Below are 21,899 nucleotides of genomic sequence, written 5' to 3' on the forward strand. Positions count from 1 at the left end.
AAAAGTCATCATGTTATTTAAAGCGGTATCAAACGCGCTCCGTCTCTCCCAGCTCCACCCTCAAGACCCCCCCCCCCACCACCCCCCAACCCCACCTCCCTCTGATTTCATTCCAATCTGTTATTCTGCGTTCAGTCCGTGTTGCAGTCGAGCAAACGTAGTTGCAGCAAAACATTTCAGCTTCTTTCTTCCTCTCACTGCGCGGCTAACACTTGCGTATTTTTTTAAACTTATTTATTTTTTGTTGCTTTTATTTTATTGTTCTTATCTAGCGACAACGCGCTTTTTTTTACACCTCACTTCAAACTAAGAACGCGTCCCCGTAGGACAACCCCCCCCCCCATACATGACCATTGAAACCGACGTTAATGTAGGAGAAGAGATCTGGAATCCCGACTGGAGCGCAAACAGGTAAGAGACTGGCGCAGTTTGCAGCAACAGCGCTGTTCCCCAGTTTTATATTTCATATTTATTTAACCCCTTGCTGCGAGCGTTTCAAATGCCTCTTCTGCCTGTTGCGTGGAAGCTCAACGCTTTCTGCGGCATTTTTAATGTGTCATTTGCGGGCGTAATATTTGCGCGTTACACAAAGGCACAGCCGAAATATTACGGAGCTGAAATCTGCTGAGAGCTCCGTGCTTTTGTGTTTGGGATCCGCTCTCCTCGGTTTGCTCGAATGCAGCGTGCAGGGGATGCTGTTGGAAGTCCTCAGTCTGCAATGGTGCATTAAATTCACCTACAGTTGCCATAAGAGAAGCACCGTTTCCTTCCTGGTTTCCTGTGTGTGTGTGTGTGTGTGCGCGCGCGCGCGAGCAGCCTGCATGCATGCATGCTGTGCAGGGAGGCTGAGTCATTCCTGGCCCCGAGGGGTCAGACACCATACCATACTGTGTTGTCACTACTTGCCTACACTGTACATGTAGTGTTATTATCCCCTCTCACACTTTGACAGCCTGACAAGCTCTATTTTTTAATGGGGCCAACAAAACTATATGACAATAAAAATCATAGTTATTATATGCGTTATTGGTCAAACTGTAATATCTAAAAAAAATTCCACACAGTAACTTCCACGAGTTCAATTCAGGGATGTGAAACTTCCAGCTAACAAACCAGCAGAGTAAAATAAAAGCTCCAAAGCGAACCCTTCATATGAAGTCTGAATTTAAAGTGCCTGAGGAAACCTTGTGCCTCGGCCATGTTGTCCGATGCAAATGGGGTTGGCTTGTTGTACGTTTGCTTGAATGGGAACCGTGGTGCTTTAACGAGCTGAAAGGATTACGGATACTTAACCTAATTACTTTGTTCCCTCCTTACCGGCTGCTAGCTTTCACTCTCGTTGTGATTTATGGATCTTCCACCTTGTGCTTTTTAATCAATCACCTGGTCTTCAGCGTTATCCTGTTTTGTTCTTGTCCCTGTCGATGCTCCCAAAAGAGCTGACTGTTTACTGAACAAAATAATGATCGTTCAGAGTTGGGTTTTATATAGCTATTGTATTTGTTAAACACCTACACGTGCCTCTAAAAAACAGCCAAGCCTTTGGGAATCGGGAAAAGGCCAGATTAAAAGAGGTCCTTTTTGGTGAAGCAATGTGTTTTTCTGTGTCTAAATGCTAAAATCAATGAATTTGTTTCCCCAGTTGGGTGAAGAATTAAACTCGAAGATCATCTGAATTTTAAATTCACTTAGCAGTCTGACTTAATTTCAACGTCTTGCATGTCTTCCATTTTAGTTGACGTATCAACATTTTCGGTAGTTTCAAATATATCATCTCTAAATTTACAGCAGTAAGCACACTGTAATCATCTGAAAAAAATATCCTTTTCTAGTTTTGTAACGCCTTTCTTCTCTCTATTAGCCTTTAAGCCTCTATTATATTTTACATATTTATTGAATGCTCTTAATTCAGAGCTTTTGAAAAAAGTGCAAATCATAAAACCCTCTTCGTAGAGCCTGACAGTGATTGTGCAGAAGAAATCAGCAACCAGACAATCGATGGAAGCTCCTCTGTCGCTGAGGAGCAGGCCCTTCCCTCCGAGGTGGAACCCAGCCTGCGCGCCGGCCACAGCGCCGACGTCACAGCTCCGGTGAAGGTTACGCTGTCGGCAGCCCTTTGGTGCACTGTGTTTGATGATGGACGCAGTGCGCAGGAGTCAACAGCAACCACCCCCCCCCCTCCCATCCCCCTCCCACCCCCCTCCTCCATCCTGTTCCACCTACATGTTGACCCACACCTATTCTGACTGCTGGAGCCGCTAATCCCTCTGCAGACACCTGGTGGACCGCCAGCAGCGTAATGACTGTTATAACTGGGGCGCGCTGCATTTATTCACCACGCAGCATCCCTGCAAACAATAGTTTATGTTGCATTTCAGAGATCGGACAAGTTCACTGGGCCATGTTTAATTTTCTGTTTGATACGTGCACCCTTTAGTGTAGATCTCCTTTCAATATATTTTAATATGATTAAGTTGTTCAGTCAGTTCCAGGGCAAAGTACAGCAGGCAGCCATATTGTTCATATGAAAAGATGAGCATTGACAAAGCCTATTTTAATCCTGTCTCATATGTGGTTTGTTATTGAAGCACGACCTAATCATCCGCGTCGTAGGGACAGCACGTTGACTCAGCACAATAATGCTGCGTCGAGCACGTAGCCTCTCTAGTGCAGTGTTGTGCTATAAGAGCACCCCTAACAAGTGTCCTTTCACTTCACCTGCCTCTTAATTATTGGCCTCTCAGCTGTTTGTTATGCTCGGGTAACTTGTGGCCTCCTCGTGTTTTATCATGCTGTGGTAGGTAGAGTACTGTTGGGCGATATGGCAGCTTGGTGGTCTGTGTTTCATTCCACTGAAAGATCTGCATTTACAGAGAGTGCAAAAAAATGTCTCTGTTGTTCTCCTCGATGGTTTGTGACATCTTTTGAAGACACATTCCTCCGAACCGGCTCCATGTTTTTATGAGGACGTTGTGCTGTTGGATTTAGTCTGCTGTTGTTTATGAAGTATTCATTCACTAAAGCTCGGACTGTACATTACACATAATACTGACACCCGTCAATACAAACTGTTGGTGAAACACTTTTTTTACCCGTGTTTTATGGTGCGGCCTTTTGACCTCGTTGTCTTCCAGTCACCATGAAGGCACAGCTGGAGGCCCCCGAGGGGTGAAAGCTAACAAGGGAAGGCCTGGTTAAACAGTCGGTGGAATTTTCCTGAGGGTGAATCTACTCTGGAGAGTGAAGGCTGTTCGTGTCGGCGAGTGAGAGGTCATTACGGTGTGTACGCGGGGGGTGGGGGGGGGGGCTGCTGGGCAAAGGCACAGGAGCAGACGCGGGGGGGAGTGAGCAGCGTTTTGATGATCCGGCCGCTGAGCTGCGTCGTCAGGGTGTGCGTAAGCAAGGGCCTCCCCCCCGCTTGATGTGGACCCTGAATGCAAGGCTGGGGCTGTGGGGGGGGGGGGGGGGCTTGTTTTTTGTTCCCCCTGAGAAAAGTTGCTCATCGATCTGTAGGCAGGCCGAGAGGAGGGGGAGGCACAGACCAGCAGAACGGTCGAGCAAGCCAAGCAGTTGCTGGTACCTGCTCATCTCTCATTCCTGCTCCTCTTTTTGTATTTTGGGCTGGGATCTGTCTTTGTTCTTGCATTTGAAGGTGGGTATATCAATTTGGTCCACCCCCCCCCACACTGATCCCTCCTTCTCCCACTGCGGTGTTCTCCTTCTGGGCTGTCTATCTGCATGCCCCCCCCCCCCCCGTCTGCCGCCATCAGACGCAGGGACTGATGATATCTGCTCCAGCCCCAGTCTCCTCCTTCTCCTACTTTTTGTACTCCTCCTCTCCTGCATCTCGCCTTTTGTTTATTCACTTTGTGCGTTGACGCTCCGCACAGGAAGGCCTTCCGTGTCCCTTCAATGTATTTTTTCACCCAGCTCCAAAAATACAGTTTGGACTTTGCCTTCCCTCGTGAAGTATCTCGTCTCGATTGAGCCACCTCACTGATTGTTATCTGCATTTGGTTAAGAGTCCAGACACGCCACTCTGCTCCCTGCATGCATCCCACTGCAGTAAAGCCCCCCCCCCCCCTCCGCCCCGTCTGCACACGACATCACTGTGATTGCTCCTCAACGTCTGTGAGGAGCTGTTCTGGAGTCAGGCCTCTTGTACAGTATGAACATAAGCATGTGGCTCAGCCATGACTGTGGAAAAAAAAAAGAAAAAAATTCCAGGGAGGGACAAGGACGGGCTTTTGTGGAGGGGAGGAGCTTGCCGTGGAAACTGCCCTGCCATTGGCCGGGGGACGTGCTCTGCATGCCAGCAAGAGTCTGTCTGATTGGCTGGAGCCGTGCAGTGAGCACAGCAGCTGCAGTTGTGAAAAACTGCACACCCCCCCTTTCTCTCTCTCTGCCATGTCTCCCTCTTTTTCTACTTCTTCTCCCTTCACACTAATGACTGTCTGGGAATCATCAGTGTGGACCACACACGTGCCCGGCCAGGTTCCACTTCAAGGGCACGGCTTTCTGTAAAGGCACGTTGTAGCCTGATTCATTTCAAGTTGGTCAATTACTTTCTGCTCCGTGGAGCTCAGGGGAGTCGAAGCGACGTCTCCGTCCTGCCTGCAATCTCCCCTCCATCCCGTCTCCCTCTCCCTCTCTTGTATCACTTAATCAAGACATAGCTTGCCCTTTCCTGTTCATTGCCGCCTCCCTCCCTCCCGTGTGCTCTGTTCCGCTATTTGTTTGCCCTCGCTTTATTCTCTTTTCCCTTTCCTTGCTCCCGCCTCGTGGTCCTCGTCTCCCTCCGTTCAAACGAGCTCCACGCAAGGTTGTAGCTTCACATCAACGACGTTTGTCTCCCTCAACAGGCTGCTCCCCTTTCTCTTTCTTTTTTGTCATTGCTTTGAAATTAATCTTCTGTTTTTTTTTTTTTTTTCTTTTTTTGCAGGACATGCAGAAGAGAGGCGGGTGAGGAGGATGACAACAGAAGCATCTGCAACGGCGAGGAAGGGATGAAAAAGAGACTGAAATAAGAGAAGGAAGTGGAACTCCAAAGTGCCTGCTGCGAGGGGGTCGCGTGCCGCTGTTAATCTGCCGGATGAGAGCAGGGCTCGGCGTGTGTTCGGCCTTGAACGGAGGCTTTATTTCATCCTGACGGCCACCGAGTCATCCTTCCCACGCCGCCCAGCCGCAGTCGCCACATCGGCCCCCGAGCCGAGCCGCTGCAAGGACGCCACCCTCTGGAAGGCTTAATTTTCAAACGTAACCACGGCGACTGCCCCAGCCGCCGGCGATGTTGCCGTGAAGCCGAAAGGGCGACTCGCGGGCGGACGTCGGTCGATCCATCAAAAGGCCTCTGACGCTCGGTGTCAATGCGCCCGGACTGATGTCCTCACAGTAAGCTCTGGCTTTTCCTCTTTTTTTTCTTCTTTTTTTTCCCTCTCCCCTTCTCGGAGACAGAGCTGGCCTCTGCTCACAGTCTGCACCCCACCCCCCCTGCTTCACCACCCCCCCCCCATCCCCTCCACCTCTATCTCAAACTTCAGCTGCCACTTTTCCCAGGAAGAACTAATAAACATTCCCTAAAATACACCGACCACAAGGACTCGCCGCCTATTTGCACTGAGGAAACACAGAAACTATCTCTGCTTCGGGGATTTTTTTTCTTTTTTCTCCTGAGGATCGCTGCATCGTCACCTCTGATGGCCGTCAGCATGACCATGGGACGGGACACCAAATGGCTGACCCTGGAAGTGTGTCGCGAGTTTCAGAGGGGCACCTGCTCGCGGTCGGATGGCGAGTGCAAGTTCGCTCACCCCTCCCGGAGCTGCCACGTGGAGAACGGCCGAGTCATCGCGTGCTTCGACTCGCTCAAGGTAACGACGCAACTGACACACGAACGCACGTCTCGGTTCTCCTTAGTGATGTCACCCGCTGGCTAGAGAGTTCCCAGAGATGCGTCACGATGCAGGAGGCTCACCGCCTCGGATCAAACATTCGCTGGAAACCTCTCTCCGACGTGTCGGGTCGGTTGATCCAACCTTTGTGCCCCCGCATCAAAACCGCTATCTCTGTATAACCGCTTCCCCTTTTATAGCCTTCTGATCACGTGGTTTTTGATGTTGTGAGTTAGGGTGTTTGTTGACAATTAATAAAGCTTTTTTTGCAGAATGATCCCTTAAAAAATAATGAAAATGCCACCTGAAAATAAAACTTTAGTTCATGTGGATACATTTTTTAAACGGTATTACAATCTTATGTTAAGTTAGCTGTGTAGTGCAAGTCATTTTATTTAAAACATATGATGAAATAATCTACATGTGACTGCTTTTGGCTAATTCCGGTTGTTCTTTTTTCATTAAAGGCAATTCCTAATAAGATTGCTAAGAGACTAACAGAAAAAGAGAGTTGGGTTTCTCTGGCATAAAGATGCCGTGCTCATTGCAGCATTTCCTGCAATGATGTAATACAACCAGTTAAAGGAAAGGGATGGATACCACAGTGTGGTATTGAAAGGTCTCTGATGGTGAACACATTTTGTTTCATATTTTCACCCAACACGATGGTCTTCACCAATCAAAATGATCGGTTAAATATCCTTATCCCCGATGTATGCTTATTAAGTTATTAAAGTTAAGCCAATCAGAAACACACAGACTTCAGAGGAAAGTCTTCTGTTTCTGAAGATATTTAACGTCCATTTTGCTCCCGGCGTGAGTGGAAGCGTCCGGTGATGCCACTTCGCTGGCAGTCCCTCAGTGATGTGATCAGCTTCAGCATCCCTACAGCTGCTCCCCCGCCTCCACCTCCAGAACCACGACACCGGCTCCCCTCGCGCGCGGCCCGAAACGTGAACACGCACTGGCGCATTGTGGAGGTGTCCGATTGCGGCCCCAAAACAGGGAACGGCCCGCTGCGTTATCGGCGTTTGTGTTTTGCTCGACGGGGCGTTTTTTTCTTTTTTTTTCGACGCAGAGAACGAGCGAGACCCAGACAAGGGGGCTCTCTGTCTGAGTGCAGCTGCTGTCTCCTCGCTTATTGAGTTAGAATTTATTATTCAGCCATTTTTCTCTGTTATGTCCTCCGGAGCGGGAGGGAGATGGCGAGGGAGGGAGGGAGAGAGAGAGAGAGAGAGAGAGAGAGAGAATCAGAGAGGGGGGGCCTAGCAACAGCACAGGAGAGCGTACCCATTGGATGGTTTGATCTCCCTGAGTGGCACGTCTGTTTTTAGCACAGAGCAACAGCCCCGGCTCTCTGTGTGTGCTGGTTCCATCGATGGGAGGAAGAGGCGAGTCGCTTTGTACCCGAAGGCAATGAGCGAGCATTTAAAGGCCACTTTGGATTGTTCGGTGGGGGGGGTGGGGGGGGGGGGGGGGGGGGTCATGCGGCTGGAGAACTGAAGTTGGTGACAGTTGAAGGTCACAGCCCTTCTTTATCAGGAGCTGCAGCGGGGGGGGGGGGTTCAGTGCCGGTGTGTCAGCGGGCCGCCTCTTTAGGGCCCTGTCCCCCCCCCACCCCCCCATTGTCGGCCAGGAGTATTCTTCGGCTCGCCTGACTAGAAAAAAGCCAAGAAAGCAACTCACTCGAGACGCTCGACGGCTCCTTCCTCCCGCTCTCCGCTCTCCGCCCACCCCTCCCTTCTTTGTTAATTTTATGGATTTATCTGCTAATGGCCTCCCTCCTCCCCGTCCCTCCCGTATCTGGCATCCCCCGGCCGGACCACTGTCATCCCCTGTTGCTCGACCATTAGCTATGTCTCGTTGGTCTGAACCTGCTGCAGTGGGAAGGGAGGATTGGATGGATGGGGGGGGGGTTCACCTCCTAGTTGCTTTTACCTTGTTAACCGGATTGCTGCTGTCATCTCAAATGATTAGTGAGGACGTCACATCTGCTCCACACACAGCAGATTCAACAGCAATGTGGCTTCTGGATGACACGGCAGGGCAGGCACACAATTATTTTCGTCATCAATTAATCTCGATTCATGTTTCGGGTAACAAAGTTTCTTGCAAGTGCTGCTTTTGTCCAAATAACAATTCCAAACCCAAATCATATCATGATGAAATGTTTTAAGAGGCTGGATTCAGCATATTTTAGGCATTCATCCAACATCCTCATCCATCCAAAAGTTGTAGAATCAAACGATTGGTCTATTAACAAAACATACTTTCTGTTGATTGAGTCAATGTTCGTTTCGGCTCTAAACCATCGTCCCTCGTGAGAATGAAGCCAAACTCGGCTAACTCAAGGTTGAGCTTGTTCCATATGAATTTCAATTGATTTATTCATCATTCGATTTAATCAACGTCTCACCTCTCTCTCTTTCTCTCTGAATCCATCAAACAGCACACAACCCTACTAACGGGGGCTTTCTCTGTGTTGCGTACTGTGTTGCTATGGCAACCACAGGGAGATTCCTGACCCAATGCACTCATCACCACCACGTTTCTCTGGCCTCCTTCTCCAAGCCAGATGTGATAGCTTTCGTACATTTTCTTTTTCCCTTTTCAACGTTTAGTTTAGAACACAATGCATGAAGTGCGTCATTATGCTCGTTTGGATTGTGAGTTTGAGCACGCTTGCTGGGCCACGCGGGACTCGCTTCCCCATGACGGACTCATCTCCAAACGCTCGCTGACACAAAGCTTGTTCGGATGCGTCTCCGGTGCAGGCGAGAGTGTTTTCTCTGCAGGCCTCGTGTGCCGTTCTGCCCTCCCTCCAAGCCGCGACACGTCTGCATTTCTGTACCATATAGCTCCCGTGCTGCTGCTTTAAAAAAAAAATGTTTTAAGTGTCCTCATCCCGGCGCGACATCATCCATCACCGTCAGAGTCTCTGCACCATGACGTCAGTTTTGTCTGCGGACTTAATTTTATTCTCCGACGCCAGTCGTGCGGCACCCCGCCCGTAATGCGAGCCGGTCGGTGTGGGTGTGGCCTGACGACAGAGCATGGACGCTCAGTGCAGGTGGTTAATGGGGGGGGGTGGGGGGGTCAGCAGCTCATCCGCAGGGCCAGACAGCTGCGGTCGGCCCAGGGGTTTAATGGGGACTGCAGTTTTTGCGTTGACCTGCAGTGATCCTGCAGCACCATCTTCACCTTCCCCGCGGAGGAAGGACACCGCCTTAATGACGCTTTGCCATGAAATGAATTGCATCTTAGATAAGTGGCTCAAAATCTGATTTAGGATTTGACAAGAAGCCAAAAATGGCGAGTGGGGAAATAACTTTAAAAAGATATATTTGATCGAAATGGTCTGTGGCTGCTGAATCTTCATAGCGACCCACGTTAGTCTAAGCTTGTTGAAAGGCTTGTTTTGCATCCAGACTTTCACAACACATTGCACTGTTCACAAGATTAATAAATTAATCATTGACACAGACATTTTTTCGGGGTTAAAGGCAGTTGCACATTGTTCAACTTTAACATTAATATTGAGTTCTTTTAATTTTTAGTTTATTTATTACCCATAATATTTATGAGCTACATGACCTCTGGGAATGTTTTTAAGAACATTTACCTTGATTATGAGGGGAATCTGCTTTGCTGAAACAGATCACACAAACTTTCTGCCTCCGTTGTTGAAGCCTGGAGGAGATGGATGAGGATTTGGATTTGCATACAAGCCCAACAGCCCAACTGTCTCCTGAGCCTCGTGTTAGCGAGCCCTGCTCTGACCTTCCCAAGGTTAGAGGTAGTGAATAAAATGTAGGAACAGTAGGACTTTGACTTACATGGGTTATTAGGATCACTATTTTGTTATTAAAACATTGTTATTAGAATAAATGATATCATTGTTCTGTTTCTAATTCCATTTGATCTCTTCTCTGGCCATAACACGTGCTGCTGTCATATACAGTATGCTCTATCTTATCCAATAAAAGTACCAGGTAGAGATAGACAAAGAGGACAGTGAGAGGGGAACATGTGTTTTCACTCTCCAGCTTTATAACATCATGAGTCCAGCTGTTACGGTATAAAATGAAATTAACACTTTGACTGGCTCAGAGGCTCTAACTAATTTACCTTTTAAAAAAGAAAGTTCAATTTTCAACTGTTTCGCTCCGAGTGCTGTTGATGCCGGCGAAGCACATTTTTAACGATGTAAGTGGTTGCGCGTTTCTCATGAATTATCCGAGAAGAGGTCTTCGGGGACTTAATTAGCTCTTTATTCCACCAGAATTTACCCCACGTTGTTCTGCAAACACGCTTTATTCCCCACGTTTAGTTCTACAAATTGTTTCTTGGTTAAACGGAGGAGTGTCCCTGCTGAACTCAGATCAGTCGCAGCGAAAAAGTCGACCTTTCCACGTCGAGGCACTTGGTGTCTCACGCTCATCTCTCCACCCTCCTCTCTTCCCCTCAGGGGCGCTGCACCCGGGAGAACTGTAAATACCTGCACCCACCGCCACACCTGAAAACCCAGCTGGAGATCAACGGGAGGAACAACCTGATCCAGCAGAAGGCCACTGCAGCCATGTTGGCTCAGCAGATGCAGTTCATGCTGCCCGGAACGCAGTTGCAGCCTATTGTGAGCAGCTCCCACTGAAATCACGTCTTTACAATGAATGTAATGGGTTTGAAATTGTGGTTAATTTATCAAAATACTACTGTGAGTGATGTTTTAGCCAGCAACATATTTTTTTTAAGCATGAAATATTACCTCCCCGTCACTTCTAGTAATAAATAAACCAGATATTATATAAGATCTGCTGCTGGAGCTGCAGAACTTATATAATATCTGGTTTATTTTATTTTTTGTTATATCTTGCATACAGTTAATAATGATGCAGGGAAGTTGTATTCAGCTACAGGAAAGGTAGCTTTGTCTTATTCAACTTTTCTAAAGGAAGGTTTATACCAGGTGGTTCAGAATATTTGATATGTTATTCATGGACGATGTTGAGTAATAGTAGCAATGGGCAACTGCGTGGTTCTCATTTACGTAAAAACCCCACAGTACTGCTCGTGTTACCGGCAAATCTTCTCCTCAAGCTCTGCCATGACTTGTTTTGTCCCTCTGGTCTGTGCCCTTCTCACCCTCCTTCCCTCAGACAACATTCCCAGTGTCGCCCTCCCTGGCAACGTGCCCCAGTATGGCGTTCAGTCCATATCTGAGCCACATGGGCCCAGGCATGGGCTTGATGCCTGAGTTGCTGCCCAGCACTCCCCTGCTGGTCCCTGGGAGTCCCACCGGCCTGGCTGCCATGGGCAACGGCACCTCCGGCCAAAAACATGTGCGCACAGACAAGCTGGAGGTATGCGGCACCCCCCCCCCCCCAAACATGTGCGCACAGACAAGCTGGAGGTATGCGGCACCCCCCCCCCCCCCCCCCCCCCCCGCAGTTGTTGTGTTTCTATGTCTGGCCGAAGCGTGATGAAAGGTAAATGTTGACCGGTGCTGGCGCTGACCCCCCCCCCCTCCTCCCTCTCTCTCCCCCAGGTTTGTCGAGAGTTCCAGCGCGGCAATTGCACGCGGGGCGAGAGCGACTGCCGCTACGCTCACCCTCTGGAGGCCGGCATGGTGGACTGCAGCGAGAACTCGGTCATCGTCTGCATGGACTACATCAAGGGCCGCTGCAGCCGAGACAAGTGCAAGTACTTCCACCCGCCGGCTCACCTGCAGGCCAGGATCAAGGCGGCACAGCACCAAGCGAGTCACAGCACAGCGTCGGGCTTGGTGAGTCCAGACGCTGGCAGCTCTTTGTTCTTCATACCAACTGGGAACCTAAAAATGCTGTGAGGAGCTCAGAGTGCCGGTGTAAACCAATGAGGAGCGATTTTGCACTCTCTCCATTTCCTCGGCAGCAATGAAAACATTTTTACCAAAGTAATTGGTCTGCAGTGCTGAGGCCTAAAAAAAGAAGACAGACAAACCTGTGTTTATATGAAATGGAATTTATTTTACGGTGTCCATGTTAAATGAATCACGATATCAGGTAGTGTCACGGCAGCTTGACTTCACAGCCTAATGTCTAAAATCGGTTTATTTAATGAAATTGCACTTCCTTGTTTCTTATTGTATCCCTGTGGTTGAAATGCACTTATTGTAAGTCGCTTTGGACGAAATCTGTGTGATTCAAAAACTAAAAATCTTCCGCTGTATTTTGATGTTTTCTGGTGAATTAAATCCTAGCAATCCCTTTTTCACTCTCGGTGTGACCTCTGTGCCGCCCTCCACCACTTCAGCATCACTGCGATGCCACAGTGTCCTCTTGTGGTGGTAAACGGAAATGTCCACCCCAAGAGCACCCGGCATATATATATATACTGTATATCTATACCATACATTTACTCTGACACGGCACTAGATGACGGGGAGGGACTCTTCTTCTCCTTTGCAGGTTCTCCCTCCGGGCGCCATGCAGCCGACACCAAAGAGGCCGATCTTGGAGAAGAGCAACGGAGCCGCCGCCGCCGTCTTCAACCCCAGCATGTTCCACTACCAGCAGGCGCTGGCCAACATGCAGCTCCATCAGCCAGCCTTCATCTCCACTGGTGAGTGTCACACCAACACACGCGGGAGGTGAGTCACGGGGGGGCCGACGGAGGTAAGGGCCGGTGGCGTGACGCGGTAACAGGAGGAAACGTCGCGGGACGCAGACACGTGTTTATTTTTGGAGGTTTGGTTTTTCGACCCCCGGTTGCGTGCTGTGGCTCCTCTGCCGTGTGGACCGGCGCTAAAAGCGAGAGACAACGTACCTGCTGGCCTTTCCTCCTCCTGTCACGCCACGCTTCTCTTCTGCACACTCGCTGTTGTGTTACTTGCATTCTGCTTCACTCTGGCTCCACGCGTGAACACAGCCGTTGAAGCCAAAGTTAAGTATAAAAGACAATAAGCTCTTCAGATTTGAGGCATTGTGTGGGACAGGTTCTTCTCTTTAAAAAAGCAAAGTGTGTTGCAGCTGGAAGGGTGAAGAATGGAAGTTAGACGGAGCCAAGGAGATAACTCATTGACTAATGAGGAGTTTTACATTCTATTTCAGTTTTCACATGTTTTTGCATTAAACGGAACGCCTGGTTGTTACTAAACTATCAGTAAAGACTTGATTTAAAGGATTTCATTTCGATTTGAAGGACGTGTTTATTGGAGAAAATTACAGCTGAAACTTTTTGTCATCAATTAGTTGGCTGACAGAATCTTTTGCCAAATATTTCTAAAAGAGCTTAATCGTTTAACTCATTAATCAAGTTCAAATACCAATTTCTTTTCTGGTTCTAGCCTCATTACATTTTGCATCAATAAAGGATTTAAAGCTTTTCTTTGTTTAATGTAGCGATAATTATAATAAATGATGATTTCATGAATATTTCTCTTTTTAAAGTGCTAGTCAGAAATGATGTGACATTTTGAAAGGGGCTTCCAAAGTACGTTAAAAGTGTCTCTGCTCTGAGGTCATCTGCATCATAGCTGAAGGATGAACTGATTAATCGATTAGCTGGGGAGGAACATGAAGACATTTTTCTCTGATGACGTCTTCTCCGCGTCACGTGGTTCACATTGATGTTGTTTAACGAGTCGAGCTTTGTGTGAGCAAGTATTTCATCCATTTCTCTGTGCCCGGTATGTGCACATGTGTGCATGCATTACTTTTGGGGATTATGAAAATCACAGGGCCCGGGTGCAGGGGTTAGGGAACTCCCAGTGGGTCACGCCTGCCTCCCAGAAGAGAAGCTGAACTGGTTTCCGTTGTTAGTCTGGATTAAAGGGGAAAGTACTGACCTGCAGAGGTTGAGATATCCTGACTTTTAGAGGCCTGTTTGAGTTCATCTCCAAAAACACTTTTTTGTTTCCCAAAATGCAACCAGGAGCATAATTGAATTTGTTCTTTCCTTAACTGTTCAATGCTCACATCATGGAAATGTCATTAGACAAACGCTTTGCCCGACCACGCAGTGGTTTAAGCTCTCTGCTCAGGTGCAAGTGACCGAACTCTATGTACCATGGGCAGTGACGTGTGCTGACCCCAAACACCAAGCCAGCAGAGGTGTGAGGGAGATGTCCATTGAAGGCCTTTTATATTCGCCCACACAGTCCTGAGAATTGGTACGATTGGGCGACATGAGTGAAAACACCTGTGTGGGTGTGCTTTTTACGCTTTAGTACATCTGCATCTGCCCTTACAAAGCTCGCACTGTTAGGTGCGTTTAACTAGGAAAACTGGTGCCTTCTAAAGTCTTATGCACAGCCCTGACCTCAAAAGCCAACGAGGCATATCAACAGTAGTTGTAGTAATATACTGATTATTAGCATGTCTGTCCTATTGAGTCTCATTGAATCTGTCACACATACAGCGCTGTCCCACTCGTATCTGTGGACGTGATGCCACAGCGTACTGACGTAACGTGTTGTGATTAAACGCTATTGCTAATAATACCAAACCTGGCAGGAGCAAACCCTTACGTTTTTACCAGAAGGCAGTTTTACGTCATTCTGTACTCCCACTTCTGGTTTCTGTTTGTTTGGAAGTACCAAATATATTTCTGGTTTTCCAAGTAGTTTGTGTATTGAAACACACAGGTCCTCTGCAGGCTGAAATGACCCCCGCTGACGTTGTCATGGGTTACCAATACTCCAGACACATATGACGCACAGCAAATATCTGTTTTCAGGATTATTGTAGTGATGAAATGTAAACTGAGTTTTCCTTTAACATGTCCAAATATTTGATCTAGTTAGTCTTACCAGCTTGTTTTGTAGTAGGGATTAAAGATGATGGTAAAAAAAACAGTGTGAAATAGGGGGGGTGAAGACATTCGTCCTCTGTAGAGCAGATGTAAAGACTCCTGACAGCGTCTCCATGTCTTGCATCATAAATGGCAAAATAGTGAAGCAGCACCTTCACTATGGCCGGGTGATGGTCTGGCTTTTTTGCAGCCACTACGGATCATTTACTCCCTCCATACACATGCTCTGTCCATTTGAATACAATACATCAGATACTCCAGTCTGATTAGATTGTATCAGTGTGTATTTCCTTTTCTTTAACTACCATTTGTTAGTGGGAACAGTACATTTTTATTTTATTTTTCATAAGTGGTTTTGCTGATTAAAAAAAAAAGTGATTTCCTTTCTCTTCTTCTGTTTGCATGTGTCTTGATATTTGTTCATCCCGGCGATGTCGCTCGACTTGTGCCGTGACTTTTGATCCGACACATTTTGCCATGGTAACCATATCATCCCTGTCCTCCCTCCCCCTTCCCTCCCTCCCTCCCTCCTCCCCCGCCCACATCCTCGCCCTCTGTCTTTCGTCTGACTCGCCCGAATAAAAGTTCCCATGATGCACGGTGCCACCACCACCTCTGTCTCGTCGGCTTCGACCCCAGTCACCAATGTTCCTTTCGCTGAGTCCGCCGCCTCGAATCAGGTTTGCTCTTTTGTTTCAGCTCTTTTTGTTTTTAGCCCAGTAGGTCTGAGTCCCTTTCGTGGATCTCCTTTTATCAGGTTTAAGTGACACCTGCCTGTAGAGTCACATTTTATTAGATTCACATTTCATCTGTCTTCACTTTGCAGTCTGGTATGGTCTGAGCGGAATGTAAATGTTAAACTAGGCCGCTGTTCTCATCTACACGTCGATGTTTATCGCGTCTGTCTCGTCCTTCTATGTCATTTATGACCTTACAGTATTTATAATTACCCTTTAAATACAGTGTTACTTTGCCCCTGTATCACAGAGGTTGGGTGCATTGTACGGTAAATCAATCTACAAGTAGCAGCTCCTTGTGGGATATAAAAAATGTTTGTGTTGTTCACCACTAATCTGATTTCACTTAAACAGGGTTTTGAAATTAGTATTTAAAAGGTAATTTCGTACCTGGTGTAAATAAGTAATTGTTTCTTTTTAAACTGAAATATAATTGCTTTATATATTGGCTTTGTTCCAACAACCATAATAATGATGATTCAATAAACGTAAACCCTGGCTAACCTGTTAAAAGAAAACACTGAGCTTACCTCTATTCACCGCTCCTCCCTCTCTCTCTTCCAGTAGACCCCTCCGAGCTTCTGACTCCTGACCCGGTGGAGCTCCAGTGCGTTCCCATGGAAACCCATTTCTGTCCTGTCCCCAAACTGCTGGTGGCCGCGCCGGTGAACCTTAACCCAGTAAGCCTTTCCCGAAACCCCAGTTAGAGCCCCCCAAAACCCGTGCGCACCCAGCAGGGCGGTCATCTTTTCGGAAAGCAGCAAAAAATGTGCCTCGCCTGCAGCGCACGTCCAACGAGTGTGAAAAGGTTCTGAAACGCAGGAAAGCTGCGATGGTTCGCGCAATGCAAGCTTTAAAGAAGCCCCCCCATGCCCCCCCCCCCTGAAGCATTATTGACGTGCTCTGTTCGTACAGCCATACATGCCCACACCTTAAGAGAGAAGAAGACATAGTGCGCACACACGTGGGAGAAAACATGCCCTTCATGGGATGGAGCCATCTCGTGACCCGACACTTTTGACTCTTCGACGGTCAGAAACTCTGCTGACAAACTTATTCTGGAGATTGAGACCATTCGAGCTGCAAAAAAAAAACAAAAAAAAACGGACCCTGCCGCTGGTCTCCAGCCAGTGAAAGAGGGTTTTCACACCGCGTCACGTTCACGTCTCGGGATGGCTATAAATGGGACATTTGTGTTGTACCATGTGATGCTGTTTGTCCTCACCGTCTCATCTGGCGCCAACGAGTTGTTCATTTGTTTGTGCCTTTTTGATTTGTCTGTTCGGCTGCAGAGGAGACTTACTTTCACCAATGATTTTAAAACAGTGAAAGCATACTTTTTCTTTTCTTTTTTTCAATTAAAGGCGATAGCCGTTGTTGTATACATTTATCAAATAAGAAAATGTAGGAATTCCATTTGCCACATAATTTGAATTCCCCGGTTTCACTGTCCGTATCTGGTACTGACGGAATGATACGTGGAAATTGTGAATCCAACAAAATGAAAGAAATACAAACCGGTGGATTGATATAAAACAATCACTTGTGCTCTAGATGGGCCGAGCAGAGAGATTTCTAAGAATCCGGCTTTTCATTTTGGATTCAAAGTGCCACAAAACCGTTTGAATTTGAGTGAGGCAGCATCCTTAGTGTCTAATGACCAACAAGGAAGGTTTTGTTTGTCTGGTTTCCTCCGTGATTTGATGTCAAAACGTGGCGTTAAAGGATGACAATCTACAAGTAGCCCTCACGTCCTCGGCATCCACCACTAACCGAGACACCGTGTGTTCGTTCAAGTCACCTGAAGTCATAGAACAGACGAAATGATGTTTCAGAGAATCGGCACAAGATGGGAGCTGGATTTGTGTCCTGAAGTTGTGCCTGAAGTTTGCGTGTGCCAGCTGCTGGTTGGTATCTGCTAGGAGCTACCCCATGTAATGCAATATTTTAAAAAAATTTTTAAAAAAGGATACGTGTTCCTCTCAAACTCAGAGATGTATTTTAAAAAGGCCATTTGTTTGTGTAGTTCTCTCCCTTCGTGCGGCTGGAGCAGGTGGCACAAGATTTTGATGCGTTTTTTGATGGCTCTTCAGGGAGTAAGCTTAGAACTTGAAAATGTCCCGTCTGACTTTATAACGTCTCGTCTTTTCTACTGATGTGTCCTTTATATCGAACGTAGTAGGACCGTGAATATTGCATCCGCAGCTGTTATAACCAGAATTTAGTTATGGCGATTTATAAATAAATCACCTGTTGGATGTCTAATGTATTATAAAAAAAAGAAGAAGAAAAGAAAAAGTAAGACAAACCGGTTGGACTTTGGTTCTCGAATGACTGCGAGGAATCACGTATATCCAAATTCAAATGTGCCTCTTTTAAGTCTCCTCAAAACCACCACTGTCAATACACTGTAAGGACAGACTGAAAGGAAGAAGTGTCGCTCGGTTCGTCCCGTCTCTCTCTCCTCGTTTCTTCTCTTGTGGAGAGCTGTGCCGTCTCATTGTTTGTGTAGAGAAGTAGATCCGTGACCTGGGTGTGTTGAAAAAGAAGATGAATCACATATTTGGTTAGTTGCAAATGATGCAGAAATTACAGCATTTCCCACTGAACATTATTCATTTCAAATGATGTTATCGTGTCGTGAATGTATCTATCGCAAAAACTCTTCACATGCTCTTTTAAAAAACAGGCATGTTGAATTGTAATTCACTATATATAGACTATTTCTGAGGTCACATACAGTAGGTACCGTGCTGATAAGTGTGTTAAGACATTATTCAAGTATGCGTATTGTTATATAGATTTATATTTAATGTCAATGGATGGTGTGAGTACTTTAAAAATATCTTTCACTCTCTGAAAAGGAAGAGCAGAACAGTACTTTTCAAAGGACAGATTTCCTGATAATCAGTTGTTGTACCACCCCCCCCACTTCCCCTCCTTTTGAAGTACCCAAAATGCATCTATAAATAACGGTATAATCACGGAGCAAAATTGAGAAAATCAGCATGCAACCCTTTTGTTTAAGATGTATTTTTTTCTTTGCACAATGACCATCCAGTAGAGTCTGCTAGTCAGCGAGTATTTAATCCCACTCCGGCTTCCCACCCGTTAACATTGACAACTGTGTTGATGAGGCAGGGGCTCGGGCCGGAGGGAGGGGGGGGGGGGGGGGGGGGGGGTGGTGAGTGTGATCGACCTTGGCTCGGTGTGGGCGAGTGACCTCTGGGAGCCTTCGTGTCCGTGTTTTAAACATGACGCTTTGTACTGGGAGCCATTTCGTTTACCGTAAAGATTAGGAACGAACAAACCAGATAACACTACAACATGTGACCGTGTACTAAATGAATCTGACTGTCTCCTGGTTCAAGGTCCACATTTACTGCAGAGATGTGAGATTGACATAAATCATCTAACCGTCTAAAAGAAAGGAACAACTTACTTTAAATCTACGTGACGGATCGAGCGCTTGGAGCGTACATCTGTAAAGAAATTTACGTTATTTGCACCAAAAATTACTTCTCCTTTTAAGTTGTCTCTTTGTTATTGATTGTTATTGAGTCTTTTCTCCTCCTCGATGAAGTTGATGATTTGAATGTTCAGACAATTTAATTTGTCTTAATCTTACAGCTTTTAAAGACAAGCTTTGTCCAGCCAAGAACACCCCTCCATGCAGCCTTTGTCTCCTCCCTCCTTCACTTCATCATGCCTTCACTAACTAATGTCCAGCTGGAAAAAAAACAAACAGATACTTGATTAATAAACTGTGCCTCTTGAGGGCATTTGAATATTTAAATACATTATGACGGATGTATTGATGTACAAGCGTGTGGCACGAAAAAAAAAATGTTTTAACCCCATTTCCCTTTCTTCTTCTCTTGTACTTGATTTCCTTTAGGCCTCACTGTATTTCTCCCATACAGCCATGAATCATAACACTGGAATATGCAAAACGCTCTGATCATTGTGGCCAGTGACCAGATCCTTTAGCATGTGGACAGTTTAAGTCCTGAGCAAACTTCTTTTTGCCAGGGCACAAACAAAGGGCCTTATTTCTAGATCACTGTATAAAGATGTGATACTTGTGTATGAAAGTGACATGTAATATTGGTAAGTTAAGCTTTTTTTTAACTGACATAAAAAACAGCATGGAATTTAAAAAGAAACATAGTTTTTACATAGTTAATAGTTTGTGTAGACCAACAAGGAAAATATATAATGTGAACATAATTTGTATACAATGATGGAGTCATTGTTAATGGTAATGGTCACTGTTGCTGTGGCAACAAAATGACAACATGGCTACCTTTCTATTACCGTAATTGTGATTTTCCTTTTTTTCACATTAATTAAAACAACATACATCACTAACTTATTTAAAAAGGGAATGTCTAATTAGTTTGTCTTGTTAATGCGACGTGATTCAACATTTTTTATGAAAAACTCAAATCCTTGTAATACCGAATGGTCCTTGGGGGAGATCAGGGGTTTATTTTGTTTTGTTTAGTCGACCCTCAGTGTTTTTTGTCCTTGTACATTGAGTTTTTGTGAAATAAGAATGAACTTTGGCTTTTAAGGCCAACACCTATCTGTCAGGAAGGAAAAGAGACTTGTGGACTAATTGAAAGATCTTTTTCTTTAAAAATCAAACGAGTCAGCAGCCCCCGCCGGTCGCCTCTTTCCGACCGGACGGCCCTCGCTCGGTTTTCTCCGAATGGAGGCTGTGGCTTCACTATCGAGGTTTCTAATTTTCAGTTTTGGTCGAGGATGTGGTTCAGAAGTCTCTTTGTGCCCAGCTGTGCTGGGTGATGTTGATCCTTGCTGAGGTGTATACGAATGTGTGATGTTCACCTTGTTTGCACTTATGTACATAACTATGTCAAAATACTCAAAATTTATTTTGAATAAAATATAGATAAAAGAGTTGATTAAAAATCAAATCAATTTATTGTTAATGATACAAGTGTCTATCATTTATTTACAGCTTAAAAAGATTGCTCTGAAGGCTCGGCCCTTCTGTTTGTTTGCCAGAGCCCTGTTCTTTGCCAAGCATGACATTGCCTTGCTGTAAACCACAGAGAGTTTGCTTTAATAACGCTTCTTTTCAGTTGACCAACTGTAATATCTGACCCTGACATTGAACAAGAGAAAAGTTGATTAGAATAAGTGGTCAGTTTGGTTTCGTCCACCAGTACTAACCTTGTCCTCTCTTTCCAGAAATGCACCAAATTAAAGCGCAGAGTGTCTCCATGTGCGCGCTGAATAGAAGCCGGTTAGAGAAGTGAAGCAGGTGATCCGTTTTGACTACAGAGGGACACGTGTGAGAGATGTATTCACGGGATTAACTTTGCTTTCATCATTTTGTAAAATGGGTTTATTTTCTCCCTCAATGTCATTATCCAAAACAACAATAAATCAGAATTCTCCTCAGGATATTTGTCAAAATTGCAAAAAAAACTGGTTTTCTAACGTTATTCTTGCTGCAGCAGCTACATCCGTACGCAACTGTGTTATTGCAGATTTGGACACCTGCTATTGAAGCCAGCGATTTTGTTGCCATGGCACTTGTCCTGGTGGGGGATTGACTGAGTCATCCCGGCAAGTCGGTTCCTCTGACCCCACATGTGGAGTGGACTTAACGTACTGTGTATTTTCGGACACAAACAAGTGAATAAGATTGTGATTTTGTTTTTGAAAATGATTTAATGTCATTATTTAAAACAAATTAAGTTGTAATTGTGCCTTTATCATGCAAAATGTAGTTTTTATTTTACATTCTACATTAGTATTGACTTAAAAGAACACATGTATTGTGTGTAAAACAGATCCCTTTATTTAAAATTCTTTGTCGGGTTGGTGATTCTTTATTAAATTGGATTAAAGTGCAGACTGAATGGCAACCCATGGAAGATGAAGAGGGCCAAAGACTGTTCAGGACTAAGCCATATGTAATACTCTCTCTTGTCCCTCGTGGACAGACTTGAAAGTGACTGCTGTTTCTTAGTTGTCTGTTGTTTCACTCTGTTTTATGCTTGTGGTGCTTGTATGTGCTGCTGGCTTCATGCCAATTTGTTTTGCAGTGTACGGCTATTAGGAGTAAGTTATTGTGCCTATGATGAGTTCTGCTATTTCTGTTTGACCTTTAATAAAACACATGATCGTGATCCTCTTGTGGTGTGTTTTGTTCATTCTCTGTTACCTTTCGAAAGACATTTTACATTTATATCTTGAATTGTGAGCTTTTTCCTGTTCGTAACTTGATGGTATTTAAGTTTATGTTACAGTTGAAGTCATGAATGTCTTGACTTACAGTATATTAAAACATTGTATGAGGAATTGTAATTCCCATGACTCAATGCTTGCATTCAAGTGTATTGATGATTTCTTGCGAAAATTATCAATACTTACTTCTTCTACGGAGCTCCTGTCGTCGATGTGTATTGGAGACCATTGACTTTTAAAGGTTGCATACAAGAACAAT

The 21,899-nt window shown here is 45.7% G+C and overlaps 1 protein-coding gene across 5 annotated transcripts; it reads left to right on the top strand.

Moving 5' to 3' along the window:
- Nucleotides 1-98: 98 nt before the first annotated feature.
- On the top strand, nt 99-21,582 carry mbnl3 (muscleblind-like splicing regulator 3). Of its 5 annotated transcripts, none has more exons than XM_062560543.1 (9): nt 99-411; nt 4,943-5,391; nt 5,675-5,870; nt 10,360-10,524; nt 11,048-11,251; nt 11,437-11,673; nt 12,338-12,491; nt 15,267-15,361; nt 15,986-21,582. In XM_062560543.1, the coding sequence occupies exons 2-9, from the start codon at nt 5,381-5,383 to the stop codon at nt 16,001-16,003; spliced, it is 1,080 nt and encodes a 359-aa protein (XP_062416527.1). In that variant the 5' UTR covers nt 99-411; nt 4,943-5,380; the 3' UTR covers nt 16,004-21,582. The 5 variants fall into 5 exon arrangements, with proteins under 5 accessions (XP_062416527.1, XP_062416526.1, XP_062416528.1 ...); XM_062560544.1 differs by having other exon boundaries at nt 100-411; nt 15,983-16,120; XM_062560542.1 differs by lacking the exon at nt 15,267-15,361.
- The last annotated feature ends 317 nt before the right edge of the window (nt 21,583-21,899 follow it).

This window comes from Pungitius pungitius, chromosome 2 (assembly GCF_949316345.1).
Source record: "Pungitius pungitius chromosome 2, fPunPun2.1, whole genome shotgun sequence".
In the NCBI taxonomy this organism is placed as follows: Eukaryota; Metazoa; Chordata; class Actinopteri; order Perciformes; family Gasterosteidae; genus Pungitius; species Pungitius pungitius.

Bases quoted from the DNA above. Each gene is read 5' to 3' on its own strand.
- mbnl3 (XM_037460129.2), top strand. The intron at 10,525-11,047 runs GTGAGCAGCTCC...TCCTTCCCTCAG, and splicing joins GAACGCAGTTGCAGCCTATT to ACAACATTCCCAGTGTCGCC. The intron at 12,492-15,982 runs GTGAGTGTCACA...TCTCTCTTCCAG, and splicing joins GCCAGCCTTCATCTCCACTG to TAGACCCCTCCGAGCTTCTG.